This window comes from Ovis aries, chromosome 22, assembly GCF_016772045.2.
Source record: "Ovis aries strain OAR_USU_Benz2616 breed Rambouillet chromosome 22, ARS-UI_Ramb_v3.0, whole genome shotgun sequence".
Taxonomy (NCBI): Eukaryota; Metazoa; Chordata; class Mammalia; order Artiodactyla; family Bovidae; genus Ovis; species Ovis aries.
In genome coordinates, this window is record NC_056075.1 from 16,729,818 (window position 1) to 16,751,446 (window position 21,629).

A 21,629-nucleotide genomic window follows, 5' to 3' on the forward strand; every position below is an offset into this window, starting at 1 on the left:
TCAAGCCTTATGTTTTGATAATGTGTTGAAATAAAGAGATACTAAAAAGTGTAGCTTCATTTTAAAATTATATTCTCTGCTATGGGCCCCATCAGTATGCATAGAGAGTATTAAAACACACGACAAATCTTATAGTTCAATATTCCTCTTGTGAAGAGGGAAAGAGTGATGATAATTATTGTCAACATTATTTAAGCCCATCTGATGAGCCAGGACTACAGGATATGTTACATGCATTATCTTGTTTTATCCTTGCAGTATCCAGAGGAATGTAAAATGCTTCCCCATTTTACAGATGAGAACATTGAGAGTCAAAAAAATAAATCACTGCTAATAAGTGATAGAGCAGGGATTCGAACTCAGGTCTGCTTGACGCCTGGCTCCAATGCTGCCTGACTTAGAGAAAGAGATTGTGTATTAGAGCCTAAAATCATGGAGCTTATGAGAACACTTACCTCTCTGGGCTTGATTTTAGCGAGGAAGAGCGGGTCGGGAGGGGAAGTGTGGCCGACCTCTTAACTACCTTCTCACCATCAATGCAGCTCATCTCACTTTTTGAGCGAGGCACAGAAAGGGGAGATTTGGCTGGAGAATGAAAAAGTGGGTGCAAAAGACTTTTAAAATGGATGAAAACAGGAAGATCCTTCCCTCGTCCACCACCCTCCCTTCCACCCCCACAACCAAGAAATTCTAAGCCACTTACTGTCTTCAGAAAAGGAATATCGAGGAGAGTACAGATCTGAGTCATCATCTAGTGAACAAAACAAAACGTAATCAGGAGACATCCGGCTCAGGTTAGAGAACTGCCACCATCCTACACCAACCGCTGTCCAGCCACACCTGGGAGCCCAGAGAAGGAGCCGAGCACCAGAAGCTACACCATGGCAAACCACACAGTTCAGAGCTGGGTTTGGAGAACCCACCCAACAGAACAGACCCGTAGTCAGAAAGGTACACTCACAAATCCTGGGGGAGGACTGCCCCTGACACCCAGAAACGCGTGGGAACCAAGAGCCAAAGGTCCTCTCGAGAGAATTTCCACAAGCAAAGCTGGTCCCTAGCCTGGCTGAGAGGGAAACAGGCTGAGATGGATGCCTGGGTGTTGGCACTGCCTCTGGTCTATGCTGCTGAGTTTCAGAGTCCCCAGGCCTGCCCGGTGGGATGGGGAGGCCCCAGGTGCGGTTTCTAGTTGCCTGGCTCAGCTGTGACTCATTTCATATGCTAAGGTTCCATATATTGAGTTGGCCCCAAAGTTCGTTGTTTCTTCCATAACAGCTTATGGGAAAACCTGAATGAACTCTGGGGCCAACCCAAAACAAAATCATTTAGCAAAGTGGTAGTGCAGCTAAGAAAACAGTTTGAGAAACCCCCTGCCATCATTTGTTTTGATTCCACTGTAAACGAGTCCCTCGAATAGCCTTCCTTCCTTGGAACCCCACATGCCCTTGGCAGATCCACGCATAATCTGCTCTGCAAAAGTGCCACTTGGGGTCAGTGTCTAAACTGTGACTCTGGATTGAGTCAAACTCACGCAGGTTTCTGCGGTGGGAGATGGCTCTCCAAGGGTGGGGGTGGGGTGGGGTGTGTGTGTGTATCTGTTAAGTCACCCTATGGACTTTAGCCCACCAGGCTCCTCTGTCCATGGAATCCTCCAGGTAAGAGTACTGGAGTGGGTTGCCATGCGCTCTTCCAGGGGATCTTTCTGACCCAGGGACTGAACCCTTATCTCTTACGTCTCCTGCATTGGCAGGTGGGTTCTTTACCAGGAGTGCCACCGTAAGCACAGGTCTCCAAATAAGCTGAACACCGACCCGGGCACTAAGACTTGCAGAATCAAGACTTGAACCCTTCGTGGACATGGCTGCGCAGAACTAAAAATGAGACCACAGGTACTCTCACTGGAACAGGTTTCTCAGCTGGGACGGCCCTGGAAACCCAGGATATTTAGTCACTATATCCATGATGACCCCTCCAAAGCATTTCTCCAACAAGAGTTAGGTTGAAATAGCCTCTTGCATTTGCTAATAGCTCACTAACCTGAATTCAGAATTCATGAATGTGGAATAAAGACCCAACTCCTCTTAAAATCAGTACAGCTTTAAATAACAAAGCACGAGAACTAGCTTACAAAGACAAGTCAGAGAACCCAATATAATATGTTGGTGGCCAGTCCTTGTCTCCATGTTAAGTTTCAAAGCCGAAAAGGCAAGAATATTTTATAAAATGTACATAAAGCTAACACGGCTATTCTTTCCAGTATTACTCAAAAACAGGATCTCTATTTCCCTTCCTACCTCCCCTCCCCTCTCACTATTGTATCTGTCCCAGGTTTTCCAGCTCCAAAAATGGAAAGGTTTTGGGTACTGAGATGTCTTTTCTCCTCCCTCCCTTCCTCCTCCTTTTTGCTTTGATATTGGCTAATTCTTATCCTTAAAGTTGAACAGAGCTTAAGGTTCTTCTACCAATATAGCTAAGCCTTTCCCTGCTATAAACTGAACATGAGAGCTTATTTAACTTTTGAAAATAGGGCAGAAGGGATAAAGTGGAATCCAGAAATAGATGTTTCGGAGTACTCTTCTGAAGACTTCTGTGTTGCCTGCTCTTGTGTGTTTGGCTGCTTTTGTTTTTCAATAGAGCTTCTGATTATTATACAGATAAGAGACCACAGCATCAAAGAAAACTAAAAATTAGCTTTGATTGTAGTGATTTGATTGGAAAAATGGTGCCTGCCAAATGAGAAATTAGCTTAGTTAGGAACCAATGTAGGTATTGTTTAAAATCCAGCCTAGCACTCTAGCTCAAAACCCTGTCTATCTTTGAATCATGGAGAAGTTATAACCTAGCAACAGATGATAAGGTAAGGGTTAATTTATAACTATTATCTGGTTCTAAAGGTAAAAGCAGAGTTTTCACGGGGGAAAAATAGCATTTAAATATTCAAGGCTTTTTCTTTTTTTTAATTCTCAGCTTTTTAAAGATTTTTGCTCCCTAGAGCTTTCTAATGTGGAATTCTAGAACATTTGTTAAAAGAAAATGAGAAATAGTTCTGAGATGGAAAACAAAAAACAAAAACAAAAGACAGCATGGCTGGGGGAGTTAATCTGTGTATTTTGATAGTGTGAATATAGAGGAAGGGGATTTCCCTGGTGGTCCAGCAGTTAGGACTCAGTGTTATCGTTGACAAAACCCTGGGTTCAATGCCTGGCCAGGTAACTAAAATCCTACAAGACGCACAGCAAGGCCGGAAAGAGAAGCAGGAAAGAAGAGGGGTGGAAGGGGGTGAAGACAAGAGAGAAGTGTGAATGCCTGAACATTCTTAAAGCAATTTCTTTATCTGGTATAAGCGGAAAAAGAAATCTCCTCCATCTCAAGGTAGCACAGGACAGGGGCATCTCCATGAACAAGCTTTTCATTTTTCCCAGTGTCCATGGGATCCACCTCCGACATGTGGATTTCAGCTCACTGACTTTCAGGTGGGCAAATTCAAGTTGCCCAGATTCATCTGAACATTAGTAATATGGACTAGTGCCAGGGGGGTGCATAATTTATTCCCTGAATTTTTGTCTTGCAAATCTAACGGAAGAAAACTTTACGTATGTTTACGAATAAAAATAATAGGTGCTCCCATTATTAAATGCCTAATAGTAACTGGTCATTTACTAATATTGCCTCACTCAATCCTTGGAAAAACTCCTGGAGGTATGTAAGTATATATCTCAGAGACAAGGAAATTAGGGCCCAGGGAGGTTCTGAAAATTTGCCCTTAGCACAGCGTGGAAGACAAAGCAAGAATGCATTCAGGTCTTTCCAACCCCACTTCCCTACCTCTGCTGCTCCTCAGCCCTGAGATGATGATCAGACTCTGTTATAACCTTCAGCCCAGCCTCATCTGCCTGATTCCAGGGAGAACTGTAGCTATTCCACTGTAATAGAATAGACTCTGTATTGAGGAGGAGGCAGGGGAAGGTGTTGTGAAAGTCATACGCTGCAGTGCTGGCCTGGGTGACTTCTAGCCCTGGAGGCCTTTGCTCTTATATTTTCCACATCACCCCTTCCCTGGTGACACTTAAGCAAGTTTTTTGAGTTACCCCACCACCCGTCTAGCTTTCTTCCTGCTCTTCTCTAGGGAAATGGGTAAAACTGAGTCACGCTTGCTACATCTTCCACTTGCTGCTTCTTGTACCTTCTCCTGGCAGGCTATGTCTATGCTGGGACAGATGGGGATGCAACTGGGTGTAAGGCTCACCTTCTGCATTTCTATACACCGGAGCCAGCCAAATGTGTGTGTGTTTAACCATAGTTAACACACACTAAACGAAAGAGCCAGCCAAATGTGTGTGTATTTAACCATAGTTAAGACACACTAAACGAAATGTTTCTCCAGTTTATGAACACAGATATTGTCTATGCATGAAATCCTGCTTTCACTATTTCTCCGAGTCCTTTCAAAGAAAGTCCCAGTGGGCTCAGCGGAGCTGGATCTTGTGATTCCTGCTAGTGGTGGAGCCACATGCTGTGTCCCCTAGAGCCCCAAGCAGCAAGCATCAAATCTTGGCAGCGGACACCAGAACTTCCTGTGCCAGTGACTTGCAGAAAACTCTACCGCTAAGCAGTATTTACTGGGTGTGAACAACTCACCCCAGGGCCCTGAAGACCCCTGCTGGGCTAAGATGTTTACACACCAATGGTTTCCCTCTGGGCTTTGGCAGTTGTCCTTGGAGGCTCCATTTGGGGATAGCTACTCTCCTAAAACTGCCAGGAGGCACATAACTGCCTTTTCAACCACAGTACTTTAAATAGACTAAAAAAGATTTCCTCTGTCTATTTTTTTAAGAATTTATAATAATCTTAAAGACACTGGAGAAAATGCTGGTTGTTCTATTTAAAAAAGTATGTAATTGACCAAAATGAGATGATGGGCAAAAAGCACTATTTGCATAATCGCTTGCCTATATCAATTAAATTTCAATTTTATGCATTTCTTAGGCTTTAAACTTAAAATTATTTTTCCCATTATCAGTGGTTCATTTTTAACTCAATCTTTTCCCACAGCTCAAGTTAATTCTTTTTCCTGCTTTACCCCACACACTTAAAAGGAAGGAAAAAGGAGTTAAGATAGACACAACGCACCCACCCAACAAACAAAATGGTCAAAGAAAAGCATATACAGAGGCAGGTATACAGTCTGGGTGGGACTGGGGAGCAAGAATAAGAAAAAGGAGAAGTAGGGCAGGATGGTCAGGAAGAGTCCAGGGGGCTTGGGAAAGAGCCCCAAAGCTGTCTATGCTCTGAGTGTATGTGAGTGTGCTAAGTGACTTCAGTCGTGTCTGACTCTTTGCGACCTTATAGACAGTAGCCCGCCAGGCTCCTCTGTCCATGAGGTTCTCTGGGTTAAGAATACTGGAGCGGGTTGCCATGTCCTCCTCCAGAGGATCTTCCTGACCAGGAATCAAAGCTGAGTCTCTTACATTTCCTGCATCAGCAGGCAAGTTCTTTACCACTAGCACCATCTGGGAAGACCCAAGTTCTGGTTAGACACAATCAAATTCTAAATAATGAAAAAAGATCAATATAGGATACAGAGTAGCTACAGAAGACAAACTTGGGGGGAAAAAAAATTGAATGTGAAGGAGTAAAGAGAACGAGGTAAAACAGGACAGGAGCAGCCAGGACAGGAGTCTGAAAGGGCCAGCGGGCTAGAAGACGACTCACCGGCCTCATCTCTTAAGGCATTCGTTCCCCCCTTGAGGACGGAAAGGGACTAACGGTTACCTCGCTCCGCTATCTCACCAGTCAGACTTCTGCACTTACTCAGTGGAGGCCTTCTGGGTAGCTCTAGTGAGGGGACCAAAGGTGACCGCTGCGAGCACTCAGCTCCGCCTCTGGGCAGTACTCACTGGAGCTTGGGCAGAGGATCCTGGCCAGCCACCCTCACAACAGAACCATTTGCTCGAACTCAAGCAAAATAAGGCTATCCTAAGAAATCCTGAAAGGCCAGTGGAGGATCATTTTAACTCAGCTATAGATATGCCTAAGAAAATAAGCCTCCTAAATCCTTGCCTGAATGCATCCTCATCTAAGAATGGGGAAAAGGTCAGTGAGATGGATGACTGTGACATGACAAGTCCCCACAACCTGAGGATGCCTTGAAGTGGGGTCTGGAGTCACTTCACCAGGAGATGGCAGTGGCCACCATCAGCCTGACAGCCTGAAGACGCACCCACAAGCAAGGGGAAAACGCTGGTCTCTGGGACTTCACCCTCGGCTGGTACAACAGCCCTTATGCTGACATGGTCAGACGGGTTCTCACTGGCCATGGACCACATGCTAACATTTCAGGTACTTGGTTTTGCTGATCTGGAGGCATCATTTGAAAGTATCTCCCATCTTCCTGACATGAAGCATGTCAAGAAAGCCAACATCGTCCGGCTACATTCAGAGCAGACAGGCTAGTTCTTTTCAATCAGTATTCCCCACTCTCGTTCTGTATTCAAATCCCCCAAACTGCACTGGCAAGTACGTGCTTCCTTTTGTAGAGGGTGGAAAAGGGGGAGGGGGTCCTCCTCCACTGCAGTGGTCCCCAGTCCTGACCACGTGCCAAATCACTCGGGGAGCTCTCCTAACCTCATATTCCCAGACACCACCCCTGGAGCTGTTGGCTCAGCCAAGTGGAGCATGACTGACTAAGAAGCAGGCCAGTTGGATGCCTGAGTTAGGCATCGGAGAGTCCTGGCAAAGGGGACAGCCAAGAACACAGAGTGCATCAGGAAAGGGGAAGGAATCCACAGTGTGAATAAACACCCATGTCTGGGGGGCCCCAGAGACCTGGGTTGAATTCCTCACTTTGCCACTTGCTGTGAGATCTTTTACAAATTGCTTAACCTTTCGGAGCTTCACGCCCTCACAAAAATGAGGACTTAGCTCACGAAGCTGCTGGGAGGATGAATATAATATGAGATAACAATTGTGATGCAGCCAGCATGCAGCCTTGTATTCAGTAAGTGAAAACGGAAGTGTTAGTTGCTCAGTCATGTCCAACTCTTTGCGACCCCAAGGACTGTAGCCCGCCAGGCTCCTTTGTCCATGGGGATTCTCCAGGCAAGAATACTAGAGTGGGTTGACATTGCCTTCTCAGAGGGATCTTCCCGACCTAAGGATCGAACCCAGGTCTCCCACAGTGCAGGCAGAGTCTTTTACAGTGTGAGCCAGGGAAGGGCTCAATAAATGGCAGTGGCAGCAGTTACTGCAGTGGCTGTGCTATTATTATTATTAATAGGATTATGAGTGTGAGACGCAGAGGTACTGGCCACCACACTGCTGTTTCCTAAAGCAGGAGGCAGTGGCGGGGCTTCTGAAGTGGTTTCTCTACAGCATGTTCCTGTGGCTTCCGCTTCAGGAGGAAAATGTGGGCAGGATGTCCGAAGACTCAGTCTAGCAGACCCTCTGTGGTCTGAGTGCAACGGTGGGTAGTGCTGTCTCTGGTCTCTGTCAACATTCCCTCTCTCCGCTCTCACAATCAAAAGACCTAGGAGCATCTCAGATGCTAGGAAAGGACATGTGCCTTTAAGAGAGAGAGTATGCTGCATGCTCACTTAGTCGTATCCTCTGACTGTGACCCCAAGGACTCTCTTTGTGACCGTGTGGACTGTAGCCCACCAGGCTCCTCTGTCCATGGGATTCTCCAGGCAAGAATACTGGAGTGGGCTGCCATTTCCTTCTCCAGGGAATCTCCCTACCCAGGGACTGAATCCAGGTCTTTCGCATCTCCGACACTGGTAGGCAGATTCTTTAGTATTGAGCCACCTGGGAAGCCCTTTAAGGGAGAGGCTGGATGGTAAGTAATTCATAGGCAAGTAGCTCATAGGCAGGGGAGAGTGGGTCAGGTGTAGGTTTAAAAGAAAAGGGAAGTAAAACTCATTTGCTTATTAACCTTACTTCAGGGTTATTCCCAAAGGATTTCTGGTAAATTATTTTTATTTTTGTAAGCTTTCTAGGGACCAGGGTATTATAGAGAAATTATAAGAAATAAGTCTCCTGAATCCATTCTACTCTTCCCAAATTTCCCAGCCTCAACCCCTCCCAGCTACCCTCTTGAAATAAAGAATGTAACATTGCTCCTTTCCCATAGAGTGGTCTGAAAGATTAGAAAATGATTACAAGTGACTGACTGCTCCTTGGTGGGATTTCCGGCTTTTTAAAAGTACATTTTAAATCTCATTGATTGAGACATGATGATTCTACTTATCTTCTGAAAAGTCCAGCCAGAAGTTTACTTTTTCACTCTAGCTTGAGGGAAGGATGGGGTGGCTAAGCTTGACATAAACTTTTACATAGTCCTTTACTATTTTGGAGAATCAGCTTTGAGACACTTAGAAATGTCTTTTATACTGTATAATCAACTAGAATTTAGGGGGGAAAAAAAGCAGTAGTCCTTAGGCTAGGTTTTGATAGGTTTATTGCAAATAATTCTAGTTTCAAATTCTGCATTCAAACAAAACAAAAAAAGCAGCAACAGTCTTCTTCCCTCAGGGGACAGACTCAGAATGACAGCTCACATTTCTCAGTAAATCTGTTTTTTAAATGTTTGTTTAAAAAGGCTGCCCTTGTGGTTCAGCTGGTAAAGAATCCGCCTGCAAAGCAGGAGCCCTGGGTTCGAACCCTGGGTTGGGAAGAGCCCCTGGAGAAGTGAAAGACTACCCATTCCAGTATTCTGGCCTGGAGAATTCCATGGACTGGATAGTCCGTGAGGTCTCAAAGAATTGGACACGACTGAGCAATTTTCAATTTCAATGTTCATTAAAATCCACGAGTAGAGCCTGCCTTGGTTAGGCACTGCACTGTGCTAAGTCACTTCAGTCATGTTGACTCTTTGTGACCCCATGGACCGTAGCCCACCACGCTCGTCTATTCATTGGATTCTCCAGGCAAGAATACTGGAGTGGGTTGTCATTCCCTTCTCCAGGGGATCTTCCCGACCCAGGGATCGAACCTGTGCCCCTTATGTCTCAGCTTTGGCAGGCAGGTTCTTTACCACTAACGCCACCTCAGTTAGGTGCTAATCTGTCTTTGACACTCTTCTTAGAAAGGTATAAATCTTTCCCATATTAAGAAGGGTGCGCAGATCCCAGGGTCACTGACTGGCCGCACAGAGCTGGAGAGGTACTAAGGACAGGGCTGATAAGGACCTGCCGAAACTCACAGACATCAAAACCACAAACCAGAAGCTCTCTCATTACTTAACAAAAAATTAAAATGAAAACTTTACAGTGGGATAGCTCAAACAATGCACTCATTTGTAAAAAGCCGTCATCTAATTGAATACATCTGTGATCTAAGTCTGGCTTTGTCTTCCAGGCAAGAGTGGGGGCGAGACACAACCAACTCTGTTTTTAAAAAAAATCTCCAGGCAAGAAGACTTCTGAGAAACTTGCGTTAAAATCTAATCATCATGGTTATTATGAATCTTTTATATCCAATCTAATTTTTTCCTCTTTATTCTTTAAGATGATTTCTTCCTTGTGGGTCTTTGAAAATAAAAACTAGTAAGGTCTGCTTCATAAATTATAAGTGAAAAGTTATCATGTCATCCCTGTTTATACCTCACGGTAAAATAAGCCCCACTCTCTCTCCTGTACCCGACTTGATGTGAGCCACCAAACAGACATCATTGTCAGCCAGGTTTGCTAGGTGTGGCAGTTGATGACATGGCAGCTCTGGTGTGAGGCTAGAAGGCAAAACTCTGCCTGCAGCTCAACAGCCAGGCTGCCTGGACACTGCTGGCACTGCCTGCGACAAGCTAAGGCATTTTTCCAGGCCAACAGGAGTCACTGTTTTTCTCCACAGGCCTCCTCCAGGTGGCCTTCCCCTGCCCATGTCTATGGGATTTTGCACCTTCAGGCATGCTGTGTGCTGGTCATCTTCCCTAGAAAGGAATCCTATCTTATGAGAGGGTTGGGTACTCATGTCCAAAAAAGCACAAATCAAAAACTGCAGTTGATTAAAAGTACCCTAAAAAAATTTCCCACTCATCCTGTTCAGCCCACTGTTTCTGAAGCACTGTTTTCGCTAGAATCAGCACCCCAAAGCAAAAGACTAGGTTATCCCACACTAGAGGCTCTTGCTGAAAATAAGGAGGTCACTGATTAAAATGAAGTCATCAGTTTTAAATTTTTTAAGTACTGATTCCTTTGGCAGACTTTTCTTTTTGTTCAAAATAGGCCCCAGGCGTGAAAGTGTTGGAAACCACTGATGCACACACCGCAGGGAGACCGAAAATGGAATATAATATTTTAACTAAAATTGTATCTAATACAGCTCAGTGCATCGTCTCATGTGTGTTAAGTGATCAATAAAAGTTTGGTGAATGATCAAACAGACGACTTCATCAAAGATGAGAAGGGTTGAGCAGGGTGACATGCTGAGCTAATTAGAACAGAGATGAACTGAGGAGGGGGCGGCACTGGGCTTCATCCTTAGGAAAGAACCCAGATTCTGTGGCCCAAAGCCTTCACTCACCAACGTTCTCCAGGTAGGTACTCAGGACCCACTGTGTGCCCGCAAGGTTTTCTGTGGCCTTCACGTGGTCTTGCAACTGCCACTACGCTGGACCTAGTACCATGAAGGAGCCTTGTCTAATTCCCTGCCTGATGTGAACTTTGGAGGACAGATGACATATCTTATTCATAGCACTAATCCTCAGTTCCCAGGACAGTGTCTGGCACATACAAGTGCTCAGTAACTACTTGATTGGATGAAGCTCAGAGCATTCAACATCTTATCCTAGAAGAGAACACAGTCGAAGTTCCTCCTGCCTACTCCACCCACTCCCCCTTTTCTGGGTCACTCATCTGAAAAGCAGACAATCCTGGAGACCAGAATAATTCTCAGAATGTCGCCCTTCACTCACCTTTCAGAACCTTCTTTGACACTTAAGACTATATACTCCAGAAAAGAATATTTTCTAGATACAAGTATAGCCATTCTCCCCTAGCAGGTCCAAATTCCTAGCCAGCTCTTTCATTAAAAGGTTTCTAGCTTAGCCAAAACCCTTATTATTTTTCAAGTGATATCATCTCCCACCATGACTGAATTCCACACTTGGATACCTCCTGGGGAATTCCCTACCAAGGAAATATACCTGGAGATACACTGAGGACAAGAGGGGCCCAGTGGAGAGTGAGCTGCGCTTATGAGAACCCGGTGATGTTTCTCTTGCTGATGCTGGCTCGTCCAACTCCCGCCCATGAACCCTAATGACTCAGCTTCCCTGAGTCACTGCCCAGCCACCAGCACCACGTGACCACCCCAGATACAAAGCCCTGGGTAGCTGGGTGCAGCCAGCTTTTCCCAAAGCCCTAATGTTCAAAGCATTACAACGAAGCCACATTGGTTACCCCATTAATCATGTCCACTTCAAGGGAACAGGATTAAAATACCATCTGGACAGACTCCAGTCACACAGTTAGCGAGGACTTGAGAACACCACAAAACACATGGTTACAGGGAGGCAAACGATGGGGAGACAGCTCTCAGCCCCCAGCAAGAGCCCCACGGTGAAAAAGAAAGTGATAGCACTGCTACAGAGAGAGGCACGTGATCTTCCTTTAATTACCTTCAGATTTAGGACTAGGAGTAGATGCAGGAAACTGGTAGGTAGGAGTGTAAGGGTTGTCCTCTGTAGCAGAGAAAAGCAGTGGATTTTGAAACTATCCACCACCCAGTGGAGGAAGTAACACATTTCCAATTGACTCTTTCAAATGACCGATTACCTATTTTAGTGTTATTAAAGCACACGGCATCACACTTGAAAAGAGATTAATGAATTAGAAAGGATTTGGTTATTTTCATATGGCACATCATGCAAATGAGTGAAACAAAATTTCTGCCAACCAAAAACAACTACAGAAAACAAAATCTAAAAGCCAAATCTTATTCCTAAAATGGAACTATAAGAATTTAAGGCTAGATACACTCTCTAAGTTCATGGTACCTTCAGAATTTTGCTGGATTTCAGGAAGTTCAGGGAATTTGTACGTAGGGAAATAAGGGTTTTCTTCAGGAGTGTCTAGGGAGAGGAGAGGGTTTGGGAGAGAGAATAGAGGAAGACACAAATGGAGAGAATGAACAAACAGAAATCCACACACAATTCAGGCTCCTTGAATTCTGGAACATACTAAGCTTCACCAGTGATGGAAGAAACTCAAACTGCTTTTAAAAATCCAGTCCTTTTGCCTGAATTACTGAGACACCTTTAAAGACACATCACTATTCTTCTTAGACAAAGAATATATACAGGCCCCAAAAGGGAAGAGGCATTCAGTACAAAACTTCAAACTTTCCCTTTTTATAGGCAAAAAAAGGAAATATGCTAATAAACAGTGTGTAAAGAAAACACTATCATCAAATGATTTTTGTTTAAAAAAAATCAAAGCTTGTGCCATAGATATTAGAATCGGGGCAAATAAGTGGATTCTTAATGTTTCAAACACCTCTCTGCCTAGGGCAGGTAGTTTTGCTCAGAATCTGTAATTTAGGTTGAGTTAAAAGCTATAATATATGAGAAGACCAATGCTGCCAGAGGAGCAGAAATACATATTTTTCACATAGGCACCTGTGTCTCAGTATTCAGGTCACCAAAGCTGGGTCTAAATGTGAGAGAGACACAGAGTGCTGGAGGAAATGGACGTTGGCTTCTACACGTGACCAGTAGAATGGGCATTATCTGAGAGCCAGCATGTAGCATCTCCACCATGACTGAGCTCATCTACCTCAAAAAAGAATGAATTTACTCCTGGCTCAGAAACACTAAATACTGAGCATCTCAATATTTACAAAACAGTTTGAAGAGGGGCACCACCAGTTTCGTTCTGAACACTGTAGGAGCTGGCATCCACAGTTAACCAGAGAGACCAACTGTCTGCAGCACAGGCTGACCAGACCCTGGCCAGAGGCTTTTCCTCTGCCTTCATGTGTCATCTGTGCCAGGCGGCCAGACTGGATTTGGCCACAGGGAAGGACAGGATGCTCTGCCCACTGGAGCAGTGGTACCCTTCCCATGGCACAGCTGCATCCCTGCCCAGCAGCTGACCGGCGCATAGGAGGATGGGAGCTGTGTGGGAGCGCTGACCTGGGGTTCTCCCACCATGCTGGGTCCCCTGCTGGCAGCCCGGCAGGCCCCTGATTAGGAAGCACTACTCCCCCAGCGTAAGCAGTTTTGTAGTGTCAGCTCTTGACTGTCTCTTGGGGCTACCTGCCAAGTTCTGGCTCCTACCCGAGGAAGCTGGTTTTTCATCTTAACACCACCATACATCCTACTTCACAAGGCAGAATCTGCTCTCATTCGGACCTTGCAGCTTCCCTCAGAGGGAGGCAGCAAAGGGGTCAACACACAGAGAGGGGAACACGATTGGTCCAAGGTCACCTGAGTACTTGGGGAACTAAACCCAGATGAGAACATTTTTGACTCCCAGTTCATGCCTTCTCAGCTCGCTCTGCCTACAAGGCAGTCATGGGCTGACACTGGGAGGTTCACCTAAAGCTAGAAGCGGGTGGGAGTCGAAGCTGCTTACAGCCCAGGCAGGCAGATGCTGAAGAGCACACGCAGGATGCTGAGCTCGGCCTGCTGCGTCCCCAACATCCGGGAGGGAGGACCTGCGAGTTGCCCTCAGCTCCTCCCACACGTGGGGCAGGCACACAAGTTCTTCTGCCCCCTCTGTCCTGAAGGTGCACGGCTGGGTTCAGGCAGGTCAGGGCCTAATGAGGTCAAGCTGCAGGGCCCAGTCTGCCAGCCAAGTGAGTCTAGGTCCTCACTGCAATAGTCAACATATGGGCACAGCACAGTTTCTACAAATGAAAATCAGTACCTCTGTTTAGTTTGTGGATCTGTTTAAACATGGTCTTGTACCAGTCTTTTGATCTCTCGGTGTTCTGGAGAAAAACAAAGAGTAAAATAAAATGAGAATCTCAGCACATTTCAGAACTTTCGGGATTATAAAAGCAAAATGCAAAATGACAACATCTCAAGTCAAAATGCACGTAAGTCTATACATCTTTGTGATCTCTCATTTAAACCTTTCTGAAGAAGTATATTCAAGCCACCTCCATAGGGCCAGGTATAGAATGCATACATCAAGACCTAATCCCTTACAGCATCCAATGCTGGAGAATTTCCATCCTAACCACAAAGCTGGGTAGTTTTTTAAGATAAAAATAAAACAAGGAAAGAGACAGATAGGTGGTTAGATCAAATACCTTCACTTCCACTTAACAGATGAGAAAATGTGATAAAGAAAGTCAAAGCGATTGCCTGAAATCACAGTGCAGGTGAGTTGGTCAGCGGGAAGGCTGCCCAACACAAGGGTTAGAAGGAAGGGTCTGCTCAGTTGTGCAATCGGGGCAAGTCATCCCATTCCTTATCTATAAAATGGGAATGATATTAGTATCTACCTTGTATGGTGAATCATGCTTAAATGAGACAGTGCATTTGGAAGTGGAAGATGCAATCATTATTAGTAACAAGTCTTCCTACCACTTATTATTATTATTTCTTAGGAACATGTAACATTTTCCCCCCTCCCTGTGGTGCATGGCTTGTGGAATCTTTTGTTTCTCAACCAGGGATTGAACCTGTGCCCCCTGTATTGGAAGTAATGAGTTTTAACCGCTGGAACAGCAGGGAAGTCCCATATAAGGGTTCTTTTGAGGCTTAGTCCACTACTGTTTCTATCAGCCTCCCCCGCAAGGGACACAAAAACCTGTCCTTTGCTCAATGGAAATCACAGAGAAACACACTCCAGGCAGTGGTCTGGTCCTGGCACATGGAGAGGGATGGGATTCATCCCAATCCAGCTTCAAAAGTGAGGCATTCCTGGGAGCCCAGGCCTGCAGGAGGTTGGTGGATCTGCAGGGAGGGGAGGGCTGGGGCAGGGCTGCTAAGAGACCCACCCTGTCCCAGGCCCTGCAAGGGGAATGCACCCTGTGAGTCACTCAAGAGTTTCCTACTTTCCCGGATGACGAGGTTATCTCCCACCTCTCCACTAGGGGAACTTCTTCCTGAATCTGCTGCAGCAGGGAGGCTAAGCCTCACACCCTGCCCAGGGTTCTCTAAGCTTGGACCACAGAATGATGATAAAGGAGACGGGAAAAAGGGCCCACAACCTTCTCCTCTTGAACATGCATGTGCCTGCAGCCTCTCAACAAACAAATAGCCTTTCTGTTCTATTGCATAGAAAGTGCTCTGCCATTGTTCCACCAGCTTCTCCCCACATTCATCTGACCACAAAAGCCTGTTCTCCTGGATTCAGTAACAGCTAACATATGCCTTGGGAAAAGCTGTCGCCAAGCTCTTAGAGTCTCCACAGGCCTCCGTGGGCTTGGAGAGGGGACAGTGGTGAGGATCCTCCTTTTGGGGTCTCTGCCACCCACAGAGGGAATTCACATGGACTCAGGAGTGTACGCCTGTCACCAGCTTAGGACAAAGCCTAGGAAGCACTTCCAGGTCCACACTCGTACCCGGAGTGGGATGCCCACTTCATCCATGCAAACATCGCTTAGGTCCTGAGTGCTCTTGGCCACCCGCCGGCTGTCATCCTTCACCTTCCTCTCGGCTGCCCTGCCAGGGGAGGTGGGTTTTTCCTGAGCTGGTGCCGAGTCCTGCTCTCCCACTCTTCTTTCTGAGACAGGATCTAGAAGAGAAAAGCAACCATTAGCTGAAGCTCTTGTGGTAGTGCCAAAGCAAATTCCCCCCAAACAATCCAGCTGGGGGAGAGTGTGTTTGCCAGTTTGCAACTGGAAGGAGCTGTGCTTTGAGCACACCAGCACACCAGGGCCCAGCCCCTGGCTTCTGTAAATAAAGTTTTATTAGAACAAAGCCACTGCCTGTGCCAATACATTATTTATGGCTGCTCTGGAGCTACAACAGCAGATCAGAGTAGCTGCGACAGAAACCATATGGCCTGCGAAGCCTAACATGCTTACCATCTGGCTCCCCCTTTTTTTTTTTTTTTTTGGTATTTATTCTTTATTTATTGAATGAAAGATTCTTTAAATTCTGCAGTGTTTTACAAATTTTTAAAGTTTCACACACATGATTTCATGTAATCCCATAATTCTTTTTCCCCCCGCCCTTAAATTCTGCCCCTCCCCATACTGGTAACCACTAGTTTATTCTCTACATCTGTTTGCTCTGTTTTTTTCAGTAGTTTGTTGTATTTTTTAGAGTCCACATGTTAGTGATATCATCAGCATTTGCCTTTCTCTGACTTATTTCACTTAGCACAGTGCCGTCCAACTTCACGAATGTTACTGCAAATTTTCACTTTTTCTGGCTGAGTAGTATTCCATTGCATGCGCACACCACATCTTCTTTATCCATTCATTTGTTGATGGACACTCACACTGCTTCCATACCTTGGCAACTGTAAATAATGCTGCTATAAACGCTGAGGTGTAAGTATCTTTTTGAATTGGTATTTTGTTTTTTTTTTTTTTCCTTCAGCCATATACCCAAGAATGGAATTTCTGGGTCATGGGGTAGATCTATTGTTTAGTTTTTCCAAGAAACCTCCATACCATTTTTCATCCATTTGACCCTTTTAAAAAAATATGTAGACAGTGTGGTAAGTGCCCTACAGTGGTTTGTACCTGGTGCTCTAGAAATCCAGGTAGTTCTGATTCTTATAGGAAGTCAGGGAACAGGTAAACCCATAAGAGGGTGGCCAAACACTACTTGGAAGTTCTTGTTTCACCTAGGGGAAGTCACTTAACTTTTCTGTCCCTCTGTTTTCCCATCCAGATATGGGGATAACACTTCAACTGGCCAGCTCACATCCACGTGGGAAGGCCCTAATAAGACAGCGTATACCAAGTGCTCAGAAAACAGTAAACTGCTAAAAGGACATTAAGGTTTATTTAATCCAATTCAGGAGCAGAAGTTGCAGAGACCTAATAAACATAGCACGTGTGGTCTATAGATTATAAACAGTGTATTCTGTTATTCCAAGGCGCGTTATTTATTCACAGAGGGCATTTACTAAGTAAGCACCTGCCAGGTGCTGTGTGTTCACATGCACTGTGGATGCTATGCATTCATAGCGGGTGTACCTTTCCTAGCCTGGCCTTCAAGGAGCTCATGGGCTAGTGGCAGGAAGAGCAGGGCAGCCAACAATGAGAACAGAGGCGACCAGGGCTGACAGGGGAGTCTGCGCCCAGGTCAGCCAAGGAACTGGGGTTCAGGGCCACCTCTCAGAGGAGGGCTCAGTCAGACACATACAGGAGGGGAACAGTGCTCCCAGCAGAGGGAACAGTGCTCCCGGCAGAGGGAACAGTGCTCCCAGCCGAGGGAACAGTGCTCCCAGCTGAGGGAACAGCATAAGCAAATGCCAGGGGCCCCTGAACTCCTCCTCTGAGCTTATCCTGTGCCAGGCATTGTGTTAAGCTCTTCAAGTTCATAATCTTGTCTCATCCTTCCAATAACCCTGGGTGGAAGAAACTACCATCATCCCTCCATCTACAGGTAAGGGGAACCAAGCACAGAGAAGTCAAGCTGCCTTCCTGAAGTCACATGGCAGCACGTGGTCAAGCTGGGATTTGGCCTCGTGTCCACCTGACTTCAGCGGTCCTCTCTGAGCCACATCCTATCTGGCCTTGCTCAAAGAGGGGACCAAGGTTTTGCACTTGAGAGACTGACCTGATCTAAACAGAGAAGTTGGGAGAGGGAAATGGGCTGGAGAAGGCAGGGAGACGGCTACCTCCACTCTTTTCGACAGAGTAGAAAGGCCATGGAGACCCTGAAGAAGCATGAGAGCAAAGCCCAGGAAGAGGTCCCAGCACAGGGTGATTATGGAGCCATCAGCACGAAAAGTGATGGCTGAAGGTAAAGAGATGGGTGAGGTCAGCAGAGGAGATAAGAGCAGAGTCAAGGGCCAAAGTCACACACTGAAGAATGTCATGGTTACAGGATGAAAAGCAAAAACAAGGTATCCCAGAAGCTTGCAGGAGTCACTTGGAGGGATAGGAGATGAAACCAGAGAGGAACAAGCAAGTGTCACCGAAACCAGAGAAGACAGAGTTCCAAGAAGTGGGATGTTAAATGCGTCAGAGGAAAAAAGAAAAATAAAGCTGAGGCGGCAGCATTACCTTAGGCAAAAAGAGAGTCACAGGATCACTCTGGAGCACATTTCAGGAGGAGTGAGGGGGATGCCAGGTGGCAGGGAAAGGGAGGAATCCATGAGCAGGAAGTGGACAGTAAGTAGGAGCATGGAAGGAAGGAGTGTGTCAGGATCTGCCCAATCTCCAACAAGCTTCTGAAACAAATACTCATTCTGGGGCCACAGAGAAATTTCTAAATACTCTGTGTGAGACAGCTTTGGGAGTGCTTCAGAAAACCCCATCATCTTTTTTTTTTTTTTTTTTTTAAGATATAGAGATTTTCATTCATTAAAATGATTTCTCATAGCACTGATTTTGTATCTCCCACTTGCTCTTCTCCTCCCAGGTCACCACTAGTGGGTTCTCTACTTCTCTGAGTCTGCTTCTTTCTTGTTTTATTCACCAGTTTGTTGTATCTCTGACATCATCACCTTATGCTTTAAAGGATGCTAAGATCAGACTGGTTTTATGGGATGAGTTCTCAGGCTCCCAGGAAATTCTAATAGGAGGTCTCAAGGATTTGGCAGGAGGCCTGGGATGGTAGGGGGATGTCAGGGTGGGTGGATATTGACTTACCAGAGTTCACCCTTAAAATGGCTCTGCTGAGCACTCTCCTCCCCTCCCTGGAAAAGCTTTGTCTAAGTGTGATCAGGCAACACAGATGAGGCTGATTTCAGGCTTAGAGACGCTCATAGTCTGCACCCTCTACTGTCATCTTTTCAGGGAAAGATCACAGATATGCCAATCTCAGCATTTCCAGACCCAGAGTGACTCTTTAAGAAATTGTTAGGGCAGGTGGTTTGAGCAACAATCACTTAATTGCAAAACTCAGGCTGACAGTCCATGGATTTGCTCCCAAGCTGCCAGCATCCTTTATATCTACAAAAATTAGCTCTGAATGATTTTATTTTAGAAGCCTGTGATCATGTGACTCGTGACTGACTGGGTTTCAATACACAGAGGGCTGAACAGCAGGCTCTAAAGAAATGTTTCTTTATACAGTGGAAATCCAAGGTGGCACTTCACTGTACCACGCAGGTAACAGGGCCACCCTCCGACATCTTAGGGGTTACAGTGAAGTCTTGCTGCTTTTTCTCACTAGGCAAACACATGACATCCTGGGGCACTTCCTTCTCGTTTTCTACTGTGCTTTCAAAGGCATGTCCTGCAAAGGGCCACTAAGTGAAGGATGCTGCTGACAAGCTGGACAGGGCATCTGTGTCTGCGAGAAGTGGAAAAGCATTTCTATTCTTCACACCCAAAGTGATTGAGGAACACAGCCACACTTGCACTTTCCTCGGGGAAGGGAGGGGGATCTCTCTATACCCTATGCTGGCCCCTCTGTCCCAGCCTTTGTTTTCTGGTCTTTCTACAGTGGACAAACAGCTTCATGAGGCCAAATCCCAGGTCTCATTCCAGGATGTATCTCATTGAACATGAACCCCCTTAGAGGTTCAATACAAAATCTGTTATGAGAGGAAGGCTGGTGGGCCTTTCAGGGCCCATCACCACTGAGGCGAGGGGCAAAGTCCCACTCTCCTTACTCCAGAGCACCAGCCCCACCAGCCCTCTCTCCTGCAGGAGCTTCTGAACAAAACAGTGCTTTTTCTTTTTAAACAAAACTACTTTTAGTGAGTACCTACGTCACGTCCCACGCTATCAAACACGATTGGTGGGTCTGTCCCAAAACTAAAGGATGGAAGCACTGGGCTTATTTTAGAGCAGAGGAAGTGGCCTGAGTCTGCCAACATTAAAGAGAAGCCGTGATAGTCACAAAGCATCTTCCGGGGTGCAAAGCACATGCCCCCCTCCTATCACACAGGAGCCCTTATTGTTGCTGCTGAGTCATTCAGTTGTGTCCGACTCTTTGTGACACTGTGGAAGTATAGCCCACCAGGCTCCTCTGTCCACAGAGCTCTCCAGGCAAGAATACTGGAGTGGCTGCCATTTCCTTCTTCAGGCGATCTTCCTGACCCAGAGATCAAACCCACGTCTCCTGAACTGGCAGGTGGATTCTCTACCACTGAGCCACTTGGGAAGCCCCACAGGATCCCGACAGTGACTCTCTGAGGCAGGAGCGAGGATTACCAAGCCTATTTCCCATACGAGAAAACTGGTTCAGAGAGGTAAAGTCACTTCCCCAGGGACAAACAGCTACTACAAAAGAAGGAAGAGTAAGGACCAAATTCTGTGTCCCTAACTTGTGTTGAGGTGCCCTTTCAGACTCCCAGAGGCAGGAAGGCGCCCATAGGAGCTCCTTTTCAGAGCCACCCTAAACTCAGCCACCTGGGCTGGAGCCAGGGAATGAAGTGGGCTGGAGCACGGCAGCTCCTGGAGGGGCCACAAAGGGCACCTGAGCTCAGCCACAGCTTGTCCTAACCCTGCAGCCAAGTACCGATAAAGTGGAGAGGGTGTGAGAACCCTGTATCTTCTCCACTAGGCTCTCCACGAATCACAAGGACTGCAGTGGGAGGAAGGGACCCAGAACTCACGGAGCAGCTGCTCAAGAAAACAGTGCTTCCGTTATCCACCAGATCAGGGTCCTCAAGCCCTGAGTTCATGAGCATCTGCAAATCCACCACATGTCACGTGTTTGCATACACGTGGTTTTTCCTTGAGACTGAATCTACTACCTTGTTTAGAGCCTCCAAATGAGTCTATGACCAAGGTTACAAGCCATGATCCCACACCATAAGCTGCTCCAGGGAAGCACAGTTCCCTGATATAGCCCCAGATCCTGGCTTGGTGCCTGATGCCGAGGCGCTCAATACAATAACAAGTGAACCAACCGACTGACAACGGTAACTCGCATCTATCAAGCACTTTCGAGCACCAGTGCTAAGCTGTTGACAAGCAGAACCCAGGGGCACTACTGCTTTCCCTATTCAGCAGATAAAAACTGATTTCATAGTTTAGATCATCAGGAACCTGCCTAAGGTCACACCATCAGTAAGTGGGAGAACCAGGATTCTGGCTAGGCAAAGTCGGAAGGAAATGCCTAAAACATTCCCATTCCTGGGTTCCCTCCCCACCCCAACCATGTCCTAATTCTGTACACTTATCAGAGTGAGCCCTGATACATGATTATACTTGCAGTCACTCCCTGCCACTGTTGACCCTTGAAGACACTTGCAATGCTGGCGCAGTCAGTACAGCGGGCAGCTCCAGAGCCACCGGGGAGTTGGTGAGAAATGCAACTTCTCGTCTATACCCATGACACCCAATCTCTGGAGGGGTGGCCCAGGAATCCGGGATTTGGCCAGCTCTCCAGGAGGGTCTGATGCCCCCTCAAGTTCAAGAGGCAGTGCTCTTCTGCCCTCTTCTAGGCACTGCTTGTCTGGAGGCTCTCCCCTAGGTCCATCATCCCAGGGTCACCTACTAGCACTTGGGGTTGCCAGCCAAAAAGAAGAGGACTTACCCACATTCCCCAGTCCCAAACCTGTCACATCCTAGCAGACAGACAAAAGCAATAGGAAGGTGCC

General features: G+C 46.4%; 1 protein-coding gene across 50 annotated transcripts in view; it reads right to left on the reverse strand.

The window, feature by feature from the left end:
- Positions 1–21,629, reverse strand: part of SORBS1 (sorbin and SH3 domain containing 1) — a 233,556-nt gene that overhangs the window by 61,387 nt on the left and 150,540 nt on the right. For 33 of the 50 annotated variants that reach the window (XM_060405041.1, XM_042238982.2, XM_042238980.2 and 30 more), the window contains 6 exons: positions 15,511–15,683; positions 13,863–13,926; positions 11,990–12,064; positions 11,612–11,674; positions 704–751; positions 456–585 (listed from right to left, as the gene is read on the reverse strand). In XM_060405041.1, coding sequence (XP_060261024.1) covers positions 456–585; positions 704–751; positions 11,612–11,674; positions 11,990–12,064; positions 13,863–13,926; positions 15,511–15,683 — 553 coding nt within the window. The remainder of the gene's footprint in view (positions 1–455; positions 586–703; positions 752–11,611; positions 11,675–11,989; positions 12,065–13,862; positions 13,927–15,510; positions 15,684–21,629) is intronic. The other 17 variants (XM_060405059.1, XM_060405063.1, XM_060405053.1 and 14 more) reach the window with 2 other exon arrangements.